This window comes from Aedes albopictus, chromosome 3 (genome assembly GCF_035046485.1).
Source record: "Aedes albopictus strain Foshan chromosome 3, AalbF5, whole genome shotgun sequence".
NCBI lineage: Eukaryota > Metazoa > Arthropoda > Insecta > Diptera > Culicidae > Aedes > Aedes albopictus.
Window position 1 is genome coordinate 69605744 of NC_085138.1, and position 21310 is coordinate 69627053.

The 21310-nt window shown below is 41.4% G+C and overlaps 2 protein-coding genes across 5 annotated transcripts in view; both read left to right on the plus strand.

Annotated features, from left to right (window-relative positions):
- LOC115254164 (soluble guanylate cyclase 88E) overlaps window positions 1-21310 on the plus strand; it is a 538233-nt gene that overhangs the window by 79527 nt on the left and 437396 nt on the right. The gene's annotated exons all lie outside the window — the stretch shown is intronic.
- Window positions 1631-21310, plus strand: part of LOC134290236 (uncharacterized) — a 39092-nt gene continuing 19412 nt past the window's right edge. Inside the window, exon 1 of the mRNA XM_062857309.1 lies at window positions 1631-6944. Coding sequence (XP_062713293.1) covers window positions 1631-6944 — 5314 coding nt within the window. The remainder of the gene's footprint in view (window positions 6945-21310) is intronic.

Consider the following 21310-nt stretch of genomic DNA (forward strand, 5'->3'; position numbering starts at 1 on the left):
AATTACTAGTATTTATCCAAAGAGTTCCATAAGATCTGTATTACGACAACAATTTTCAATACAAGTCAAATTGAAACAAAAAATCAATAAATAAATCAGAATTGTTTCAAGGTGTTTCATAAGAATTGTGATCTTTCGACAACAATTATCAATACAAGTCAGATAAAAAAAAAACAGTAAAATAATCAGAACAATTCCAAGGAGTTCCATGACAACTGTGACATTTCGACAACAATTCTCAACACCAGCCAGATTAAAAAAAATAAAAAAATGACATAACTTATCCAAAGGTTTCCATAAGTACTGTGGTTTTACGACAACAATTCTCAATACAAGTAAAATTTTTAAAATAATTTAAATAAATAAATTGATCAGAATTGCTCCAAAGAATTTCATAGCAATAATTGTGATCTTACGACAAAGATTTTTAATATAACCCAAATGTTCGCTACCGACAAGTACGCTCCGGTCGCAAATGTGCCCCACTTTCCCCTATCACGCAAGAGAAGATGGAAAACGTCAAACGCGGGAGCACCATCAACAGCAGCAAGTTGCTCACCCGCCGCCAGCACCACCATCATCGCCACTCATCGATGTAAACACGCGCTCGTGAGTGAACGCGCGCGCTGCCGCCACCGCCACCGTCGGGAACTCAGCGTCATCATCATCATCGCCGTCATCATGCGCAGAGAGCCGACCGCGTGAGTTGCAGTGACACCAGATTTCCGGATTGTTCCAGAAGATTCGATTTTTTGTCATGCAACATTTTTGAGCGCTATATAAGCAGACGCGTTCCAGCGTACTGCGAAACAGTATCATTTGACCCGGCTAACGGTCAAGTAGTGTAAAGTTTAAGTAAAAGGTGAAGTGTACTTACAAGCGTTGGCGTGGCTTGGACAACGCCAAGTGAAGTAAATAAAGTGTTGAAAGTGAAAACCCGTGTGTTCTTTCTTGCGAGAAAGAAATCCCCCGTTTGAGGCACTGCGGAGCCCCAAACATTTTGGTCCGTCCGAACCGGATTCAGTGCCCGTGGAGTGGAACCGGCCTACAGTCCCCGGTTCCTTATCGAAGCGAGGAACCCCTGCCGGTCAGCGAGCCGACCGGAGCCAACGACACCTTGCCGCCGGCAAGGATACCAACCATCGAGGCCTTCTGCTGATTTGAGGAACAATCAGTGGAAGCAGGACCCTATCCCTGGAGACCGCCGGTCAACAAGGGATCGGTACAGTGATTAGTTCCCCTGGTCATCGAGGCGACCAGTCTGAGGAATCCCTGCCGGTCTGTGGACGATCGGCACCAACGGTGTCTTCTTTGCCGCCGGCAAAGACACCATCCCATCGGAGGATTTCTACCGATCGACGAGTCGGTCGGTATCAGCGAAGCTTTCTGCTGATCGAAGAGCGATCAGTGGAAACGAGACCCTTCCCCTGAAGGATTTTCTGCCGGTCAGCGAGGAGATCGGTACAAGTGCAACGTTCCCCTGGTTAACAAGGCGACCAGCCGAGGATCCCCGTCGGTCAGAAGAGATCGGCACTGTCGGTGGCAACCTGCGAGGACACCGAAGAGGAGAGCTTCGACCAACCGTCTGTCGTAACCCCCCACCCAAACGAAGTGCGTGTGACGGAGAGAAATGTCGCCTCTGAATCACACACCGAAGTCGGCGAGTAAGAAAAAAGGCAAGAAGGAGGAAGAGATGGATGACGTCAAGACCCTCATCTATCAGCGTGGCCAAATCAAGAGGAAGGTCACAATGATCAACCAAACCCTGGAGGAAGCAGAGGACGATCCGACGAAGATTACGCCATCACTGCTGAAGGTCTTTGCGAAGAGGCTGGAGCTGCACTACCAGGAGTACGAAGCAGCTCACCGAGAAGTGCTGGATGCTACACCGCCGTCCAAATTCGAGGAGCAGGGTGAAATGCAGATGGCCTTCGACATGCTGCATATCGAAGCGACGGATCGACTCGAGCGGCTCTCCACAAAGCTGACTGCCGGTGGTGCTCCTGCAATGGCAACCGGCAACCCACAGGTCATCATCCAGCAACAACCGTTGCGAGCTCCGATTCCCAGCTTCGATGGGAAAGTGGAGAATTGGCCGAAGTTCCGAGCGATGTTTGAGGACATCGTCGTGCGCAGCAATGAATCCGACGCCATGAAGCTGCACCATCTGGACAAGGCCCTGATCAGCGAAGCGTCCGGATGGATTACTGCAAAGATGATCCAGGAGAATAACTTCCAGCAAACCTGGAAGCAGCTTCAAGACCAATTCGAAAATCCTCGTGTGATCGTTGACACCCATCTGGCGGGTCTCTTGGAGCTGAAGCCGATTGCGAAGAGGAACCACAAGGACCTGCTGGAGCTGGTCAAGGCGGTCAACCGGCACATCGGAGGACTAGAGTACCAAGGCGTTAAGGTCGACGCGATGTCTGGTCTCTTGCTGACAAAGATCGTCACGGCCCGACTGGATGACCAGACACTTCAGCTGTGGGAAAGGACCCAGGAGCACGGTAAGCTGCCTGACTTCAACAAGACCATGCAATTCCTGCAGAACGAGTGTCAGGTGTTGGAGCGATTTCAGAACCGTCAACACCAAGCATCTTCAACAAAGGAAGGAAGCTTCAGGCCATCCAACACGAAGTATACAAGCCAGAAGGTGCACGCTGCAACTCCGACGAGCAAGCCCCAGCGTTGTCTTCTGTGTAACGAGGATCATCGCCACTTCGAGTGCCCTATGTTCAACAAGTGGACAACAACGCAACGTACAGAGAAGGTGAAGGAGTTGAACCTATGCTTCAACTGCCTAAGTCCAGGACATCGATCCGCCAAGTGCCCATCCAGGAAGACTTGTGCGGAGTGCCAGCGAAGGCACCACACGCTTCTGCATGAGATCCCGAGGCCATCGCCAGAGAAGCTTGCTCAACCGGTACAGCAGGCAAGCACAGCTCCGGTGAACCAACCGGCGTCGCCATCGCAGTTACCTTCTCGATCGTCGTCAAACACGGCTGTTCCGAACAACCAACCGTTGGAACAGAAGACGGTGATGCTCATGACAGCTCTGGTGAATTTGCGAGACCTCTGCAACAGGAAGGTACCCTGTCGTGTGCTTCTGGATTCTGGATCGCAGATGAGCTTCATTTCACGGAGTATGGCAGATCGTCTGGCGGTACACCGGGCTCCAACGCTTGTACCAATTACGGGAGTAGGTGCAGCCAGGACTTGCGCTCATGAGAAGTTGACAGTGGCAGTCGAATCCAGGTACACTGACTTCTCAACGATGGTCGAATGCTTGGTGATTCCCAAGGTGACGGGAGTCATCCCCACGACCCAGCTGGATATCTCGAAGTGGCCGATTCCGACATCCGTGTTTCTGGCTGATCCCGAGTTCAATACGCCTGGCCAAATCGATATGCTGCTTGGCGTATCCCATTTCCTCCGACTGCTCAAATTGGGAAGAATCCAGCTGCGAGAGGACTTGCCCGACCTCCAGGAGACGCAATTTGGATGGGTGGTCGCTGGTGACGTCGAGGAAGAACAGAACGATCAGCAGTGCTACGTATCCACAGCCAGCACACTCTCCGAGACCATGAAAAGGTTTTGGGAAGTCGAAGAAGTCAACGATGCTGATCAACCTACGGACCAGGAGGAATGCGAAAAGAAGTTTCTGGATACCCACTATCGAGACGTGGACGGCAGATATGTTGTGTCGCTGCCTTTCCGAGAATATCCTCCCCAGCTGAAGGACAACCGAGAGTTAGCCCTGCGTCGCTTCTTTTCCCTCGAAAGGCGGATGAAGAAGGATCCTGCTCTCAAACTCCAGTACAGCAAGTTCATCGACGACTACGAAGCCCTGGGACACTGCCGAGAGATCATCGAGGATTGCGATGCACCGAGTCAACCCAGGTACTACATGCCCCATCATGCGGTACTTCGTCCATCGAGCTCCAGTACAAAGCTTCGTGTGGTGTTCGATGCATCAGCCAAGGCTTCGCCATCTGACGTTGCTCTCAATCAAGCTCTTCTGGTGGGAGCAACAGTGCTGAACGACATCTTCGTGATCCTCGTTCGCTTCCGGAAGCACTTCGTTGTGTTCACGGCTGATATTTCGAAGATGTATCGGCAGATCAAGGTAGTGCCAGCCCATTCGTGCTTCCAAAGGATTTTCTGGCGAGATGATCCTGCGCAACAACTTCGGGTTCTGGAGTTGACAACGGTGACGTATGGAACAGCGTGCGCTCCATTCCTCGCGACAAGGTGTTTGTTGCAGCTGAGTATCGACGAGGCCGACTCCTTCCCCATCGCTGCGAACATCATCCGAGAAGATTGCTACGTCGACGACATCTTATCCGGAGCTGATACAGTAGCTGAAGCCATCGAATGCCAGACCCAGCTTATTGGAATGCTGAAATCCGCTGGGTTCCCTGTCCATAAGTGGAGCTCCAACTCTCCGAAGCTACTTGAATGCATCCCTGAATCAGATCGTGAGGAGTTGGTGAATCTGACTGACGGCTGCGAAGGAGTCATGAAAACTCTAGGTTTGACCTGGAGTCCGCAGCGGGATGAGTTTGCATTCGTCGCTAACCATCTTGCTAACGAATCCAAACCACCGACCAAGCGATCTGTCCTTTCCGAAATCAGCAAGCTGTTTGATCCGATTGGTCTTCTGTCCCCGGTAATCATTATCGCCAAACTCATCATGCAGAGGATTTGGCTAGCAGGAGTTCCGTGGGATGCGAAACTGGAAGGCGACTTGTTACAAGAATGGTTGCAATTTCGAACTTCTCTTCAGCAAGTAAGTAGCATCAGAATTCCTCGGTGTGTCGTAACACCGAACTACATCGCTGTTGAGGTGCATGGCTTCTCGGATGCATCGAAACTGGCATATGGAGCAGCGGTGTATCTGCGCAGTATTTTCCCTGACGGATCCGCAAGTCTAAGCTTGCTGTGCAGCAAATCGAAGGTGGCTCCTACAAAGCAAGTCACCATTCCCCGTATGGAGCTGCTGGGAGCGTTTCTCCTGGCTCGACTGGTTTCCAAGGTCCTCGGATCGCTCGACTTGAAGGTGGACAATACCATTCTCTGGACGGACAGCCAGATAGTCCTTGCTTGGCTGAAGAAACCACTGACATCCCTTCAAGTGTTCGTCCGGAATCGTATCGGGAAAATACATGAGCTCGCCGGCCTGCTGAGTGCGCAATGGAAGTACATCTCAACGAAAGAAAATCCGGCAGACATCGTGTCACGAGGACAACTACCAGAAGCATTGCGTACCAACGATCTGTGGTGGACGGGACCCAAGTTTCTGCAGAGTGTAGAGTACGAGGCGGAGATCCCAGCAGATCTGCCTGACGATGTCATCCCGGAGATTAGAGCAACGCCGATCATCGCAGCGTTGGCCATCAACCAAGATGAGCTGCCTGTGTTTTCGAAGTACAGCTCATTTCGGAAACTACAGCGTGTGACTGCTCTAGTTCAGCGATTTATTCGGAACTGCCGAATAAAGAACGCCTCACAGCGCGTTACCAGTCATCGTCCAACGATTCCAGAGTTACGAGAGTCTCTGGAACTCATCGTGAAGGTTATCCAGCATGAGACGCTAGCGGATGAAATTCATCGCATGGAGCCGTGCAAGCGGATCTACGCGCTGCATCCCATCTACTGCAACGGAGTTCTGCGAGTCGGAGGGAGACTTCAGCATTCGAACCTTCCTTTTGCCAGCAAGCATCAGTTCGTGTTACCAAAGCATCCGATCACCGACCTCATCATCAAGGCCTACCACGAGGAGCTAATGCACATCGGTCCCTCTGGTCTACTGGCGGCCCTTCGTTTGAAGTTTTGGCTGCTAGACGGACGATCATCCGTACGGAAGATTACGAGATCCTGCGTCCACTGTTTTCGTTCCAGACCAAAGGGTTCCAGCCAACTAATGGGAAGCCTGCCGTCCTGCCGAGTGACCCAAGCACATCCATTCGAAAGGACTGGCGTAGACTACGCAGGTCCGGTACTGGTCAAGGAGGGCCGGTACAAACCACGACTTGTGAAGGCCTACATTGCCGTATTTGTTTGCATGGCAACAAAGGCGGTTCATCTGGAGTTGGTCTCCGACATGACCAGCGAGGCCTTCTTAGCAGCATTCCACCGGTTTACCAGTCGGCGTGGCTTGAGCAAGGAAGTATATTCCGATAATGGGAGTAACTTCAAGGGTGCCAAATCGGAACTGCGCGAGCTGTATCAACTCTTCCGAAACCGCGAAGCTGTTAACCACATCGAGGAGTATTGTCAACCGAAGGAAATCGCCTGGCATTTCATCCCTCCCGAAGCACCGAATTTCGGCGGCCTTTGGGAGGCTGCGGTGAAAAGTGCCAAGTACCATCTGAAGCGAACTTTGAGAGATGCCAAGCTGACTTTTGAGGAATACGCTACGGTATTAACGCAGGTGGAGGCGATCCTCAATTCTCGACCTCTTTTCTCCATCTCTGCCGACCCGTCTGATCCAGAAGTGATAACGCCTGGTCACTTTCTCGTTGGACGTCCTCTCATCGCCACCCCAGAGCCTACCTACGACGATGTGCCATTGAATCGATTCTCCCGATGGCAATACCTGCAGCATCTTCGAGAGCAATTTTGGAGACAGTGGAGGAAGGATTATCTACTGAGTCTGCAACCTCGAACGAAGAACCAACGAACGAGTCCGAATATTCGTCCTGGAATGATCGTTTTGGTTGAGGAGAAAGATCTGCCATCTCAAAGCTGGAGACTTGGTAGAATAACCAACGTGTACCCTGGATCGGACAATCTTGTGCGATCTGTCGACGTGAGGATTGGCGGAACAACATACCGACGAGCCATTTCCAAACTCTCCATTCTGCCGATCGAAGACAACTGCAATCCACATTGCAGTGCTTCAGATGACTTCCAGCCCGGGGGTGCATGTTCGCTACCGACAAGTACGCTCCGGTCGCAAATGTGCCCCACTTTCCCCTATCACGCAAGAGAAGATGGAAAACGTCAAACGCGGGAGCACCATCAACAGCAGCAAGTTGCTCACCCGCCGCCAGCACCACCATCATCGCCACTCATCGATGTAAACACGCGCTCGTGAGTGAACGCGCGCGCTGCCGCCACCGCCACCGTCGGGAACTCAGCGTCATCATCATCATCGCCGTCATCATGCGCAGAGAGCCGACCGCGTGAGTTGCAGTGACACCAGATTTCCGGATTGTTCCAGAAGATTCGATTTTTTGTCATGCAACATTTTTGAGCGCTATATAAGCAGACGCGTTCCAGCGTACTGCGAAACAGTATCATTTGACCCGGCTAACGGTCAAGTAGTGTAAAGTTTAAGTAAAAGGTGAAGTGTACTTACAAGCGTTGGCGTGGCTTGGACAACGCCAAGTGAAGTAAATAAAGTGTTGAAAGTGAAAACCCGTGTGTTCTTTCTTGCGAGAAAGAAATCCCCCGTTTGAGGCACTGCGGAGCCCCAAACACCAAATTTTTAAAATAATGTGTAATAAATTATTTAGAATTACTCTAAGGGGTTCCATAAGAACTGTGATTTTTCAACAACAGTTCTAAGTACAAATCACATTTTTAAAATAATAAAAAAATACCAGAATTGATCCAAAGAGTTCTATAAGAACCAAGGTTGCAACCATTCATTTGCAAAGATTTACATTCATTTGCTATTATCTCAATTCAGAAGCATGCTATCGAAAAACAATGTATGGATGAATTTAACCTTGTAGTTTTATCTGAAAGTTTGCCGAATAACATCGGGGTCGCACACGCATACCAAAGTCGTGAGCGAGCTGTGAAGGCAACTTTCCACAGCGTGAATGCAATTTACATTCACCGTGAGGAGAGTTGCCTTCACAGCTCGCTCACGACTTTGGTATACGTTTGAGACCCCAATATTATTCGGCGAACTTTCAGATAAAACTACAAGGTTAAATTCATCCATACATTGTTTTTCGATAGCATGCTTCTGAACTGAGATAATAGCAAATGAATGTAAATCTTTGCAAATGAATGGTTGCAACCTTGATAAGAACTGTGGTCTAACGGCATTAATTCTCAATACAAGTCAGAAAAAAAATCCAATATATTAATCTAAATTACTCCCAGTCAGGAGTTCCATATAAACTGTTGTCGTTGCATATGTCTTAGCATATGTCAAATTAGTCAGAACTGAACTCCTTGAAGCAGTTGGAGATCTTACGACAAATATTCTTAACAGAAGCTATTTTTTTAAATATATGCAACAAATCAATCTAAATTACTCCAAGGAGTCCCATGTAAACTGTGATCTTTCGAAAACAATTCTTAACATTAGTCAATTTTTAAAATAATTAAAAAAATACTAGAATTAATCAAAAGTGTTCCATAAGAACTTACGACAGCAATTCTCAATATGAGCCAGATAAAAATAAAAAAAAAATAAATCCAATTAATCAATCAGAATTACTCCGAGGAATTACATAAGAACTGTGATCTTTCGACAGCAATTCGTAACATAAGAATTATTTCAATAATTTTGAAAAATACCAGAATGAATCCAAGGAGCTGTGATCTTACGACAACAATTCTTAAAACAAGTAAATTTTTTAAAATTATTTCAATAAATTAATCAAAATTGCTCCAAGGAGTTCCATTAGAATTGTAATCTTGACAACAATTCTTAACATAAGCCAAATAATAATAAAAAAAATACCTGCAATAATCCATAGAGTGCCATAAGTGCTGTGGTTTTACGTCAACAGATCTCAAAACATGTTTTTTTTTAATAATTTCAATAAATTAATCAAAATTGCTCCAAGGAGTTTCATTGGAATTGAGATTTTACGACAACAATTCTTAACTTAGGCCAAATTTTTAAAAATATATGCAATAAATTAATCTGAACTACTCCAAGGAGTTCCACAAGAACTGTGATCTTTCAAAAACAATTCTTACATGAAACAAATTTTTAAACAAAAAAAATATAAATAGAATTGATGCAAAGAGTTCCATAAAAACTGTGGTCTTACTACAGCAATTCTCAATATAAGTCAGATTAAAATAAAATAAAAATATTCCTTTAAATTAATCAGAATCAGCGGACCTGGTGTGCTGGTTATAACACTTGACTATCATGCCGAGGACCTGGGATCGTATCCCACTCCCGACAAACTCGCAAAATGTGAGTTCTTCCTTCGGAAGGGAAGTAAAGCGTGGGTCCCGAGATGAACTAGCCTAGGGCTAAAAATCTCGTTAATACAGATAAAAAAAAAATACTCCAAGGAATAACATAAGAATTGTGTGCTTACAAAATAATTTGAAAAAATACCAGAAGATATCCAAAAAGTTCCATAAGAACTGGTTTTACGACAGCAATTTTCAATACAACTAAAATTTTTAAAATAATTTGAATAAATTAATCAGAATTGCTTCAAGGAGAATTGTCATTGTGGTTGTGATTTGTGAATTGTGATGCGACAACAATTCTTAACACAATCCGAATTATTAAAAATAAATAAAAAAATACGAGAAAAAATCCAAAGAGTTCCATAAGTACTGTGGTTCTACGACAACAATTCTCAATAGAAGTCAAAATTTTTAAATAATTTCAATAAACTAATCAGAATTACTTCAAGGAGTTCCATTAGAATTGTGTCACATTTTTAAATAATTTCGATAAAATAATCACAATTGCTCCAAGGAATTAAAAATGAGCCAATTTTTTAAAATAATATTGAATAAATTATTCAGAATCACTCCAAGTAGTTCCATTAGAACTGTGATCATACGACAACAATTCTTTTTGTTTAATAGTCAATTTTTTTAAATATCTTTTTTATAAACTAATCAGATTTAAAATAATTAAGAAATATTCATAGCAAAGAAAATGATATTCCGACAGCAGTTCCTATCCTTTCGTAACACGCGCGGTTGGCCACCATGTACAAAATGTACAAAATACAACAAAATGTACAACATGTACAAAATACAACAGCGCGATCACTCAATGGTTAACACAGGTCAAGTGTTCAAAATAATGTCAATAAATTAAAAAAAAAACAATAATTGTTGATTTAATAAATGTGGAGCTTCGTAGCCGTGCGGTTAGGGTCACCAAGCTCCTAATCGCACCATGCTATGGGGTGAGGGTTCGATTCCTGCTCCGATCGATTAAACTTTTCATGAAGATAGTTTCTTCTCCGTATCCACTGGTGCATGCTCCGTGTGTCCATTGTCAAGTGTTAAATTACATTCAGTCTGTACAGCCTCTGGCTGAAGACGGTGCCTGCGTCTTTAAACAATCAGAAATGCTTCAAGGTGTTTCATAAGAACTGTGATCTTTCGATAACATTCCATAACATAAGCCAAATAAACTACCAGAATTATTCCAAAGAGTCCCATAAGTACTGAGGTATTACGACAGTAATTCTCAATACATACCAAATTTATAAACTAATTTGAATATATTTATCAGAATATTTCCAAGAAGTTTTATAGGAATTGTGATCTAACGACAACAATTCTTAACATAAGCCAAACCTAAACATAAAAATAAGTAATAATTTTTTTCCAGAATTTATTCGAAAAGTTCCATAAGAACTGTGGTTTCACGACAACAATTCTCAATACATGTTAAATTTTCCAATTAATTTCAATAAATTAATCAGAATTGCTCCACGGTGTTCCATTAGAATTAACGCCAAATTTAAAAGAAAAAAATAAAAAAAAAATACCAGAATAAATCCAAAGAGTTCGATAGAAAGAGTGGTCTTACGTCAGTAATGCTCAGTACAAGTCAGATAAGAAAAAATATTGCTAGAAATGAATAATAATTACTCCAAAAAGTTCCATAATAACAGTTGTGTTAAAAAAAATTAACACTAGTCAAATTTTTAAAATAATTTACATTGATTAATCAGATTCTCCAAGGAATTACACAATAATTGTGATTTTACAACAATTCATAACATATGCTTAATTTCTATAATAATTTCAATAATTTAATCAGAATTACTCCAAGGAGTTCCATAAGAACTGTGATCTTTCGAAAACAATTCTTAAAATATGCCAAATTTTTAAATTAATTGTAAAAAAATAACCAGAATTTATCCAAAGAGTTCAATAAGAACATTGGTCTTACGACAGAAATTCTCAATACCAGTGACTTACTTGGAACCACGCATAACTTGCAAACGAGACATCTGATTTCGTTCGACTGTGTTTCGTTCTGTTAGTTTTCACCCAAGGAAGGTTTATGAATCAATAAACATGGAGAAATAGAAAATTTAAAGAATCGATTTTTCGTACATTTTGAATGAGGACTTGTTCATTGCCGAGACCAGCTAGTATTCTATATATATTTATATCGACATTAAATAAACTACGTAAATTTGCTTACCGTGGATTAACATCGTTCCACTCGATAGCGCAACCGGAAGCGTTTTTGGTACCACGTCCCGAATCGTTTTCGACACCATGAACAATTGTGGTTATATTTCTCGATCGGTGCTGGTATGGTAAGAACACCGGTTTCACAAGAAACGATTATCAAGCCGTACAGAGGATGTAATATTTTTTTCCCCCAAGACACTACACCTTCTTCAACCAAAGGTTGCACAGAATTAACGATCACAAACATATATTTGTATAATAATTTTTACATTTTTTTTTCGAGACACTTCACTTTTTGCAGATTTTCTCCGTCTGATGGGTAGTTGAGCTGCTTCGATGACTAATTTCCGGAATTCACAAATTTCACACCCAATAAAGCACATAAAACCTTTCGTTCACTTCGCGCGCGCACCCCAACCAACCCGCACCGACGAAATGGGCTGCTGACTGCTGCTGCCAGTCGAAAAAAAAGAGAAACACCGGCAGGATTTTTCGAAGTGAACTTACACAGTTCGCTCGCGCACTCACTCACCGAAATCCGATATTCCCCACTGCATCATCGGAGCACCGGACACCTGCGGAATATAACGGTCCAATGTTGGACAAACTGCCGAAATACACTTAACTTCCGACCTCCAATGCAACCGAAAAATGGCAGCTCGCACGGACATCCGATCACAAACGCGATTAGAAAATAAACTGAACTGACTGCAACGATTGCACACACGCATGCGTCGTTTATACTGTACGAAAATATGTTTATTTACCATACGGTATTTGTATGCGTGCATTGTCAATCGCAGTACAACAGTCGAGCAGTTCATGTATCGTTACACAGTCTTCACGGCGCATGTATTGAGTTAACCGTCCGTGAGCGTTTGCGCGCCAGCGAGCATGCGTGTTTTGCGCTTGTACCATGCGCGTTCCGTGCACATTAGGCCGTGAGCTAAAACGCGCTTATGGCTCTGTTTTGGGTGTAGATGATAGATGATTAACAATTTCCAATTGAGTCTCAACTACAAACATCTACATCAACAGTTGAATCCTCAAGCAGAGTATTATTTTGGACGATTGTAGGACTGCATTAAGTCTTTTCTCGAAAGCGAGCTTTACTTCGATCTTCTCAACGCTACTTGTATAACCTTCGAACAACTGGCGTGTGTTACAAAACCACAATCAAGGATCAAGTTAGAAATCCGACAAAGGCGCCACAAAACCTGATGTTGAAAATGGTTGGGATCAGTGAAGAGAACTGTCGCAGAAAAGATTCACATATAAACGTCAAAGAAGGCACTGCATTTATCATTTCCCTAACTTATCTCGATAATGTTTGTCAATGACAAAGCAACAGGTTTTTTTCGAACTTTTCTACTCTACAAAACAAAATCAAAACCTAGATCAAAACTTATCGATGATGCAGATGGTTCAGTGATGCATTGTAATCAACTAGAAGTTATTCGAAAGTCAAATGCAATGTAGATTTTAAAAATCTCTATTTGCTGGGCTCACGATCATTGTCATAATCTGTTCAAGTTGTGACTCACCTGTGTCACAGTTTTGTATTATCGCAAGCAGCTTGTGACATTACAATTATTATTGCCCGGTGGTTGAAAATTGATTCACTGATTTGGACCAAGTTCTGTATTGCGTGCTTTCAATCATTTTAGGTGGTTCGACACGCTTCTGTCATACGCACGGTACACACGGTTGCCTGCGAAGCCCACGTCTCTATAGGATCGGGTTCATTTATGATGAATAGGAAGCACGTATCGCATCTACACCGACCGTAGGGAAGAGTGATTTCCTCTCTCTTCAGATTACATCTCTATAAGCTGTGGGTGAGGCGTAATACCAATTGTCGGTGTGTACAACACGAGCAGCTGAATGATTAATGGTCCACTGATTGTAATATAGTAGTGGAGATGAGATCTTGAACGACCCTATGCTGTTTCGTTTATTTTATTGCATTTAAGAACTCTTCTGATAGAAAACATGTAGTCCAACTAAACGAGTGAGAATCAAATAAAACGTTTTGAATTTATAATTTGTTTCTCTATCCACGTGAATTCTAACTTAAAGATAATATTCCAAAGATTTGTTTTTTTTTAATTATATTTGCAAATTTGTACAAATTTGTGCGCGATGGGTTATTCTTTCGCGAAGCTAGAACAATTCTCGTAAAATACTATAATTAAGACAAATATTATTTAAACTACCATATCTCCGAAACTAGCGAACTGAATCGTATGAAACTTTGAACGTTTATCAACAGTATATTGATGCTTCAAAAGTCTTTAAAAAATAGGCACTTTTTGAACGAAAAAAAAAGTTATTATGCAATGAAATTTTTTGGATTTTTTTTCGAAATAATCCAGAGCCCGAAACTGGTAAAATCTTGTCATGATTTGGCAGGAAGTGTGTGTTTTAATATTACAAAAATACAATATAAAAAAATTGTCATGATCAGGTATCAGGTATCAGTAGGTCGGCTCTAGAGGCACGTTATCCTCCATTCGGGAAATTTGTGCCATCGCCATGAACACAAGCCTATTCATCATTTACCTGACGGAGAAGGGAAGAAAAAAAGGATAGGACATGGGAAAGGACAGGTAAGGGAATAGGATCGTCATACTCGCAAAAGCGTACCACAATGGGTTCACATAGCGTCCTAAAAAGGACACTGTAATAACGCATAAGCGTACCACAATGGGTTCAAACAGCGCCCTGAGAAGGGCACTGTGATAACGCATAAAGCATAAAGAGAGCCTATAGCTCATTACCACAGCGGGTCAAGAACAACAGAACGTCCTGAAGATCCAGGTTTCTGAAGTCAGTTTCACTTAATAAGTGTTTCCCGAGTACTCGGAAACGCAATTGCGTAAAAACTGGACAGTTATATATGAAATGATACGAAGTTCCATAATCGGATTCACAGCTATCACAGGCAAATGAATCAGCTTGCTGAATATTCGCCATGTGATAACTGAGTCGGCAGTGGCCAGTCAATGCTTTGACCAGCATGCTGCAATTCTGCTTTGACAGATTTGTTAGATACTTTGCCACCCCTAGAGATAGCTCAGTACAATACAATTTTGTTTGACGACATGACTCCAAACCATTCCAGTATTGATTGTGCTGAGTGGCAGCCCAAGTGTCAATCTGAAGCTTCACCCAACACTTAGATACCGGAATAGCTGGCTCAGGACCAATGAAGTCATGTGATGCTCCAGTGCGAGCTAACTCATCAGCCAATTCATTTCCAGCGATGGAAGAATGGCCAGGTACCCATACAAGGTGAACAGCGTTTGCTGAATTCAGCTCCTCGATTTGAGTTCGACAAGCGATAACTATCTTCGACCTGGAGTTGGCCGAAGCAAGTGCTTTAATAGCAGCCTGGCTATCTGGACAGAAGTATATTACTTTGCCCATTACGTGCTGCTGAAGTGCTGATTGCACTCCGCACATAAGAGCAAAGATTTCGGCCTGAAAAACGGTGCAGTGTCTACCAAGTGAATAAGACTGATACAGCCTTAGCTCACGAGAATAAATACCAGTACCTGCTCGACCTTCGAGAAGCGAGCCATCAGTGTAACATACGATGCCGTCTGAAATACTTCTCTCCTGATATCCGGATGTCCACTCTTCCCGGGAAGGGAATTTCGTGGAAAATGTCCTATATGGAAAATTACAAGCAATTGTAAGATCACTTGGAGCAAGGACAACTTTGTCCCAATTCACCAAAAGTGGAAACAACGAGGTGTGTGTTGAACTGCGGTTCACAGGAGTTTCCTCTAGTAAACCGAGTACCCATAGACGGTAAGTGCAAGAAAGTGCTTCTTGTATGAGATGAATGTGTAGTGGGGCAACGTCAAAGAGCACTTCGAGCGCTGCCGTAGGAGTTGAAGAGAACGCTCCAGACATCGTCATTAAGCACATCCTTTGGAGATGGCCTAATTTTGATTGGACCGTTCTTACTTCGCCCTTTTGCCACCACACCAGACATCCATAAGCCAATATTGGACGAACAATAGTTGTGTAAATCCATTTGATATACTTGGGTTTAAGACCCCAAGTTGTACCAAAGGTTCGCCGGCATTGCCCGAAGGCCATACAAGCTTTCTTGATTCTGAACTCAACATGAGGTGTCCAGGAAAGCTTGGAATCAAGAATGACTCCAACGTACTTTACCTGTTCAGTCACATTGATTTCAGAATCAAAGAGACGTAAAGGTCGAACACCATTACGGTTTCGCTTTTCCGTGAAAAGAACAATAGATGTTTTACTCGGATTTACCGAAAGGCCATATTCGCGACACCAAGCCTCAACTATACGAACGTTTATCAACAGTATATTGATGCTTCAAATGTCTTTAAAAAATAGGCACTTTTTGAACGTAAATAAAAGTTATTATTAAGGACAATGGAAATTCGCGATTTCGCGGAAGCCGCGAAATCCACGAAATTGGGCATTGATCGCGAAATTTGAAATATCCCGCGAAATGCTGCGAAATCTGGCAGATTTGAGAAAACACCCTACAAATTTACATTTATTTTGAACTTTTAAGAAAAAATTGGCTATTAGCTTTTGACAGTGTAGAGTAATTTACGATTCCTCATCTGCATGATAAAAACTTTTCTTATCAGATTTTCATCAAATTTGTTACTTTTTCGATGAATTTATGATTGCTCTTCACAGAACTCAACTGAATTTTTCATTTGGTCTTCAAAATTGAAACTTTCCTCAACAATACGGTCAAAAATATGAGTCCGCGAAATTATCGCGAAATTCACAATAGCAGCCCGCAAAATTTGAGAAATTTTGCCGCGAATTTCCATTGTCCCTAGTTATTATGCAATGAAATTTTTTGGATTTTTCTCGAAATGATCCAGAACCCGAAACTGGTAAAATCTTGCCATGATTTGGCAGGAAGTGTGTGTTTTAATATTACAAACATACAATATAAAAAATGTCATGATAGTCTTCGTAAAGTCTTCGGCAACCATATCTTTTTTCATGAAAAGGGTAAGACATGTTTATGATATTAGTCGTTATCGTCATGATATCATGACTGCGTAGTCATAAAGTGGAATACTTTTTCGTCATGATTTTGGAAACGGTTTTTTCGTGCACACGGCAGAAATAAATGGGTAGATAATAGGTACTTTTGACTTCCTGACAATTACTTTTTCAGTAGATAACTGACACTGAGGAAGGTCAGGTCAGGAAGGGTGGTCGAAATACGCGTATCTGTCAAAGAAATAGGAAGTGTAGAAGGCGCAATTAAAAGGTACAAAACTGATTACATTCATTCGAATAAAAGTTCGTAAGATTCAATCTATCCCTAATCTTTAGACAATGGAAGGCTGTTCGAAAGGGTTTTTGAGGGTGTTTAGAATGTTTCAGAGGCATTTTCAATGTAGGTACAGTCAGGTTTTTTACGCGGTTTTCATTTACGTCATTTACGTTATTATTATATTTATTACACAGCGTAACAAAAATTAACTTTTGGTCTGTCTCAAGAGTAAACTTATCTCTGACAGATTTTGGGCCGCTGACCAAATCTGGGTTCAGATTTGCTCCAGAACGTCACAATTACGAGCTATACCTCAATTTATAGGACAAAATGTGCTATCTTAGGCTTTTTTGACAGAAAGCCATTGAGCATCGAAATATATTTTTTTAACAATCAAAGGATAAATTGGTCAATTAATATCTAAATTGACGACTCATACAAACTATTTCGTTTTACCGAATCGAATTTGATAGTTTTGAGAGATTTATGTTAGGTACGATATTTCTCATACAAGTCACCCTTCAAAAGTTGCATGCAAGTTTACATACAAAATGCTTAAATCTATCAAATTTGAATTGGGAAAACGAAATATTTTGCATGAGTCGTTAGTTTAGATGTTAATTGACCAATTCATCCTTTGCTTAAAAAATATATGGCTTACAGTCAAAAAAGCCCAAAATCGCATATTTTGCCCTATAAATTGAGGTATAGCTCAAAATTGTGACGTGCTGGAGCAAATCTGAGCCCAGATTCGGATTCAGCGGCCAAAAATCTGTCAGAGACACATAAGTTTGCTCTTGAGGCAAAAAAAAATGTTATGCTGTGTTATTGTATCTATCTATCAGATTATTATATTATGTCTATTATGTCCATTTCTGGCTGTTCAATATTTTAAAACTATTTTGGAATAATTATTGATTTCAACCCTGTCTAATTATGTATAGTTGCAATTTTTAGCTTGAGAAACTACTATCATAGCCATAGGCTTCAAAAACTGAATTCCAGAACACTTAGGTTTACCTGGAATATTTCAAAATTTTCTAAGAATGCTTTGTGACCTTTAACTATTAAGTGAACATGATTTACTGCCTGTACTTCGACACTTATGCGACACCTGCGAGTTGGAGCCTTAAAAACGAACCGGTTTAAACCAGTGTTGCAAAACTTCATCTCATTCATTTGAACACTAACCAACAAATCTTTTCAGTCATTTTTCCTGCTATTCATGTTCAAAACGATTTCATTCAATCAGAGCACCTATCAAATGAGAAGCGAATCCTTGTCAATTGTATACATTGTCACTCGAATGAGTAGCTTGGCACGAAACACGAGAAAGCCCTGCAAAATTCCGCCAGACTGAAAAAATATTGAATGTCGGGTCGAAGTCGGGTCAATTTTTATCGAATGTTGGGCCACTGTTGGACCAACATCGAACAAGTATTGGGTCCATGTTGGGTTTGATGGCCGAAATAAAAATAGGTGAATGATAGGTTGATGTCGGGTTTGACGTCTTCAATGATGCTAAAAGCTTTAAACCTTTAAACTATATCTTGGCAGTTTGTGTAACTTGTAGAAATTTTGAGTGACAGGCAAAAATCTTAAAATGTTGTCTCAAAATAATTCGTTGAATTCATTTTTCAATATAAAATCAAGAAGGAAATTATTGAGGTAAAAGTTAAACATGGTTTTCATTTACGCGGATTTTTGAATTAATGCGGTTTATTTTTACGCGGATTTTTGAATTAATGCGGTTTATTTTTACGCGATATGTACCCCTGCGTAAAAAAAAATCTGACTGTACTAAACATTTTCCAACACCTATGAGCGACTGTAGTTTTACACCCTTTTGGAAAAGTTTACAAGTTTAAAATTATGGTTCGCAGCCATTTTTCAACAAATAGGGTAGCAACCCACTTTGGCAGTGGCCGGAATTTTGGGCACTCTTCGCTATAACTCAATCAATTCCAAACCAATTGACTTGAAATTTTGTACACGGCTATATACTATACGTATCTCACCGTGTTTCAAAAACTGTGTCAAATGGTTCAGAATAGGCTGAGCTATAGCAGAAAAGTGCCCAGAATAGGACCCCTGCCGAGATGGTTCCACTTCCCTATTCTTGAAATTTTGACAGTCGATCACAAAATGTATACTTGTGGATTTAATGTATCCGAGGTTATGGCTCCGGATTTTACTGTTTTTCTTAAATTATAGATAGGAGTACTGGGGTCATGTTAGATACATCGTCACTCGATAAAAACTTCTTCTTCTTCTTTATGGCTCGACGTTCACATTGGAATTTGGCATGCCTCTCTTCAACTTAGTATTCTTGGAGCACTTCCGCAGTTATTATTTGAGGGCCTTTCTTTGCCTGCCATTGCATGCCATGCATACACCCTAAATATTTTTTGCTGACCTATGTCGTGCTGAAAGTTTCAGCAAAATATTTGCGAAAGTGGCGCGAAGCAGACTGCACCTCTTTTCTGCGAGCCAGAACAAAATGGGTGAATTGTCGGAGCATAAACCGTTGACAAAGGTGCCTATGCTGCAGACCCTTAACGATAAAACGGAACATTGTTAATCCCAAGAAGAAGGCACAATAAATGTGTGCAAAACGTCGGATGAAAACATAAGAATCCGTTTTTAATTAAAAGCGATATTCGAGGAGTGAATTTGAGTTATCATTTTTGTTATGTTGGATCTTAATTCAGCCTAAATAATAACAAACTCAATTATCAAACGAATGATAACCAGGTAACAGTGTTGTTATCATTTTGTTATCCGCATTTGCTCGGGAAGCCACCTCATGCGAAAATATGGATGTTGTTTTCATTTGTTACGAACGGTGTTTTGTAAAGTTAGGCTTGATTAGGTTTGAGCTCTCGGATCGTGCATTAGAGCCAGGAATCACGGAGTAAATGCCTGTGTCCCATCCCAAGAAGCTGCGGACCAGGAGTGACCAGGAGTGACATTGATCTTCTTAGCAACGTCATTCCCACCGACTTTGATATATTTTTCATTATAAATTGTCTAATTAGTATGAGATTTCTCCGTTCTGTGACCTCAATGGAGAATCAATTTATGCTTTGATGTCTACATCATTTATTATAACACTGCACAGTAGGCCTGGCAGCTTTAATTATGTAATATTTGTAATACTTCTCCGATGTACTACAAACAGCAATAATGACAAGACGAATGATAGTAGTAGTCGATTCTATCATTCTCCAGGATTATTTCAATGACTGCCTGTGTAATACACAGTGTGTATGTGTAGACTAGACGAAACTAGACTAGATTCGTTTATCCCGAGCCCCAAGATTTTCTGTGCAATTTCGCAAGCTCAGATCAATCCCGGAGCAGTAGCTACGAAGTACATAACGGTCTCAAAAACTCAGGCTCATGCTCTTGCTTTTGTAGGGCTCATACAGTCAGAGCAGTGAAGGCTGTAAGAATTCAACAAAACCATGCTGAAAGTATGTAAAAGGTTTTATTTTCGTGTGGTCCAGAATATTTCCAAATTGGAAATAGGTATGTATTTTAACTTCCTTGGTCATATGATACGAATTTTGTCTGTCATATGAGGTAGGAATGTAAAATAATATGTAAATGTAAATAATATGTGAATGTAAATAATAATTTCGCGGTTTGTCGGTGCCACAGATAGATTAATGTACCTTAGAGTAAAAGACGTAACTATTAGAAAAATAAAGATCAATGTTTTAATAAAGATTACTTCACAAAAGAGATAAACTGGTCATGTTGGGAATGAGTCAGACGTGGAACGGATAACACTAGATTACAAAATAAAATGAAAGTCCTGAACTTTTGTGAACGACCAAAATTTTTGAAGTACAATTTAGCGCTTCAAAAAATTTTAAGTAGATCAGTTTGTAAGTTTAAGTTCAATATCGAATTTTACAATTTAAAAAAAAAAATGGAATTTACTTGAATTTAAATATCTTGCGTTTTGTTCAACCGATTTCAAATATTTTTCCATAAATTTTAAGCTGAATACAATACCATTCGATCATCTGAATGCAGGTTTTGCGTCAGATTGATGAAATTCAAGATATTGGCGAGTTTTTGGGACAACCTCCTTAAACTTAAAAAATTCCAAAAATATATGAATAAATGTATTTTTTTAAAGAAAAAACAATCAAAAAATTCTTTCTCAACGTTTATTTGACAAATCATATGTAGGCGATTTGCAGTAAAAAATCAGCTCAATCGCAGCATTGATCACGGAGAATGAAATCGATTTCAAATCATCAACCTTGTATGGAAAGTCGAAAAAAATTCCGCCCTACTGCATTTTTTTTTCTTCACGTTTTCGGACTCAGGGCATGATTCTACACCAAAAATGATCATCAGCTTATCGAGTTCAAAAATGCTGTAAACTAGTGTAATTGATTTTCCTTAAAGCTTAAATAAAATCTAGCATTTTATGCTTCAAATATACGTACGAAGCGTTGATTTTGCTCATTAAAATTCCAAAACGGCCGCAACAATGGCCGACTTTTTAACCTACTCACGATTTTAAACGTACAAATCTCATGAAAACGTACACCAGCGCACTGAATCTTCTTATTTAATGCTTATGACAAGTGAGCAAGAACGAAATGAAAATTA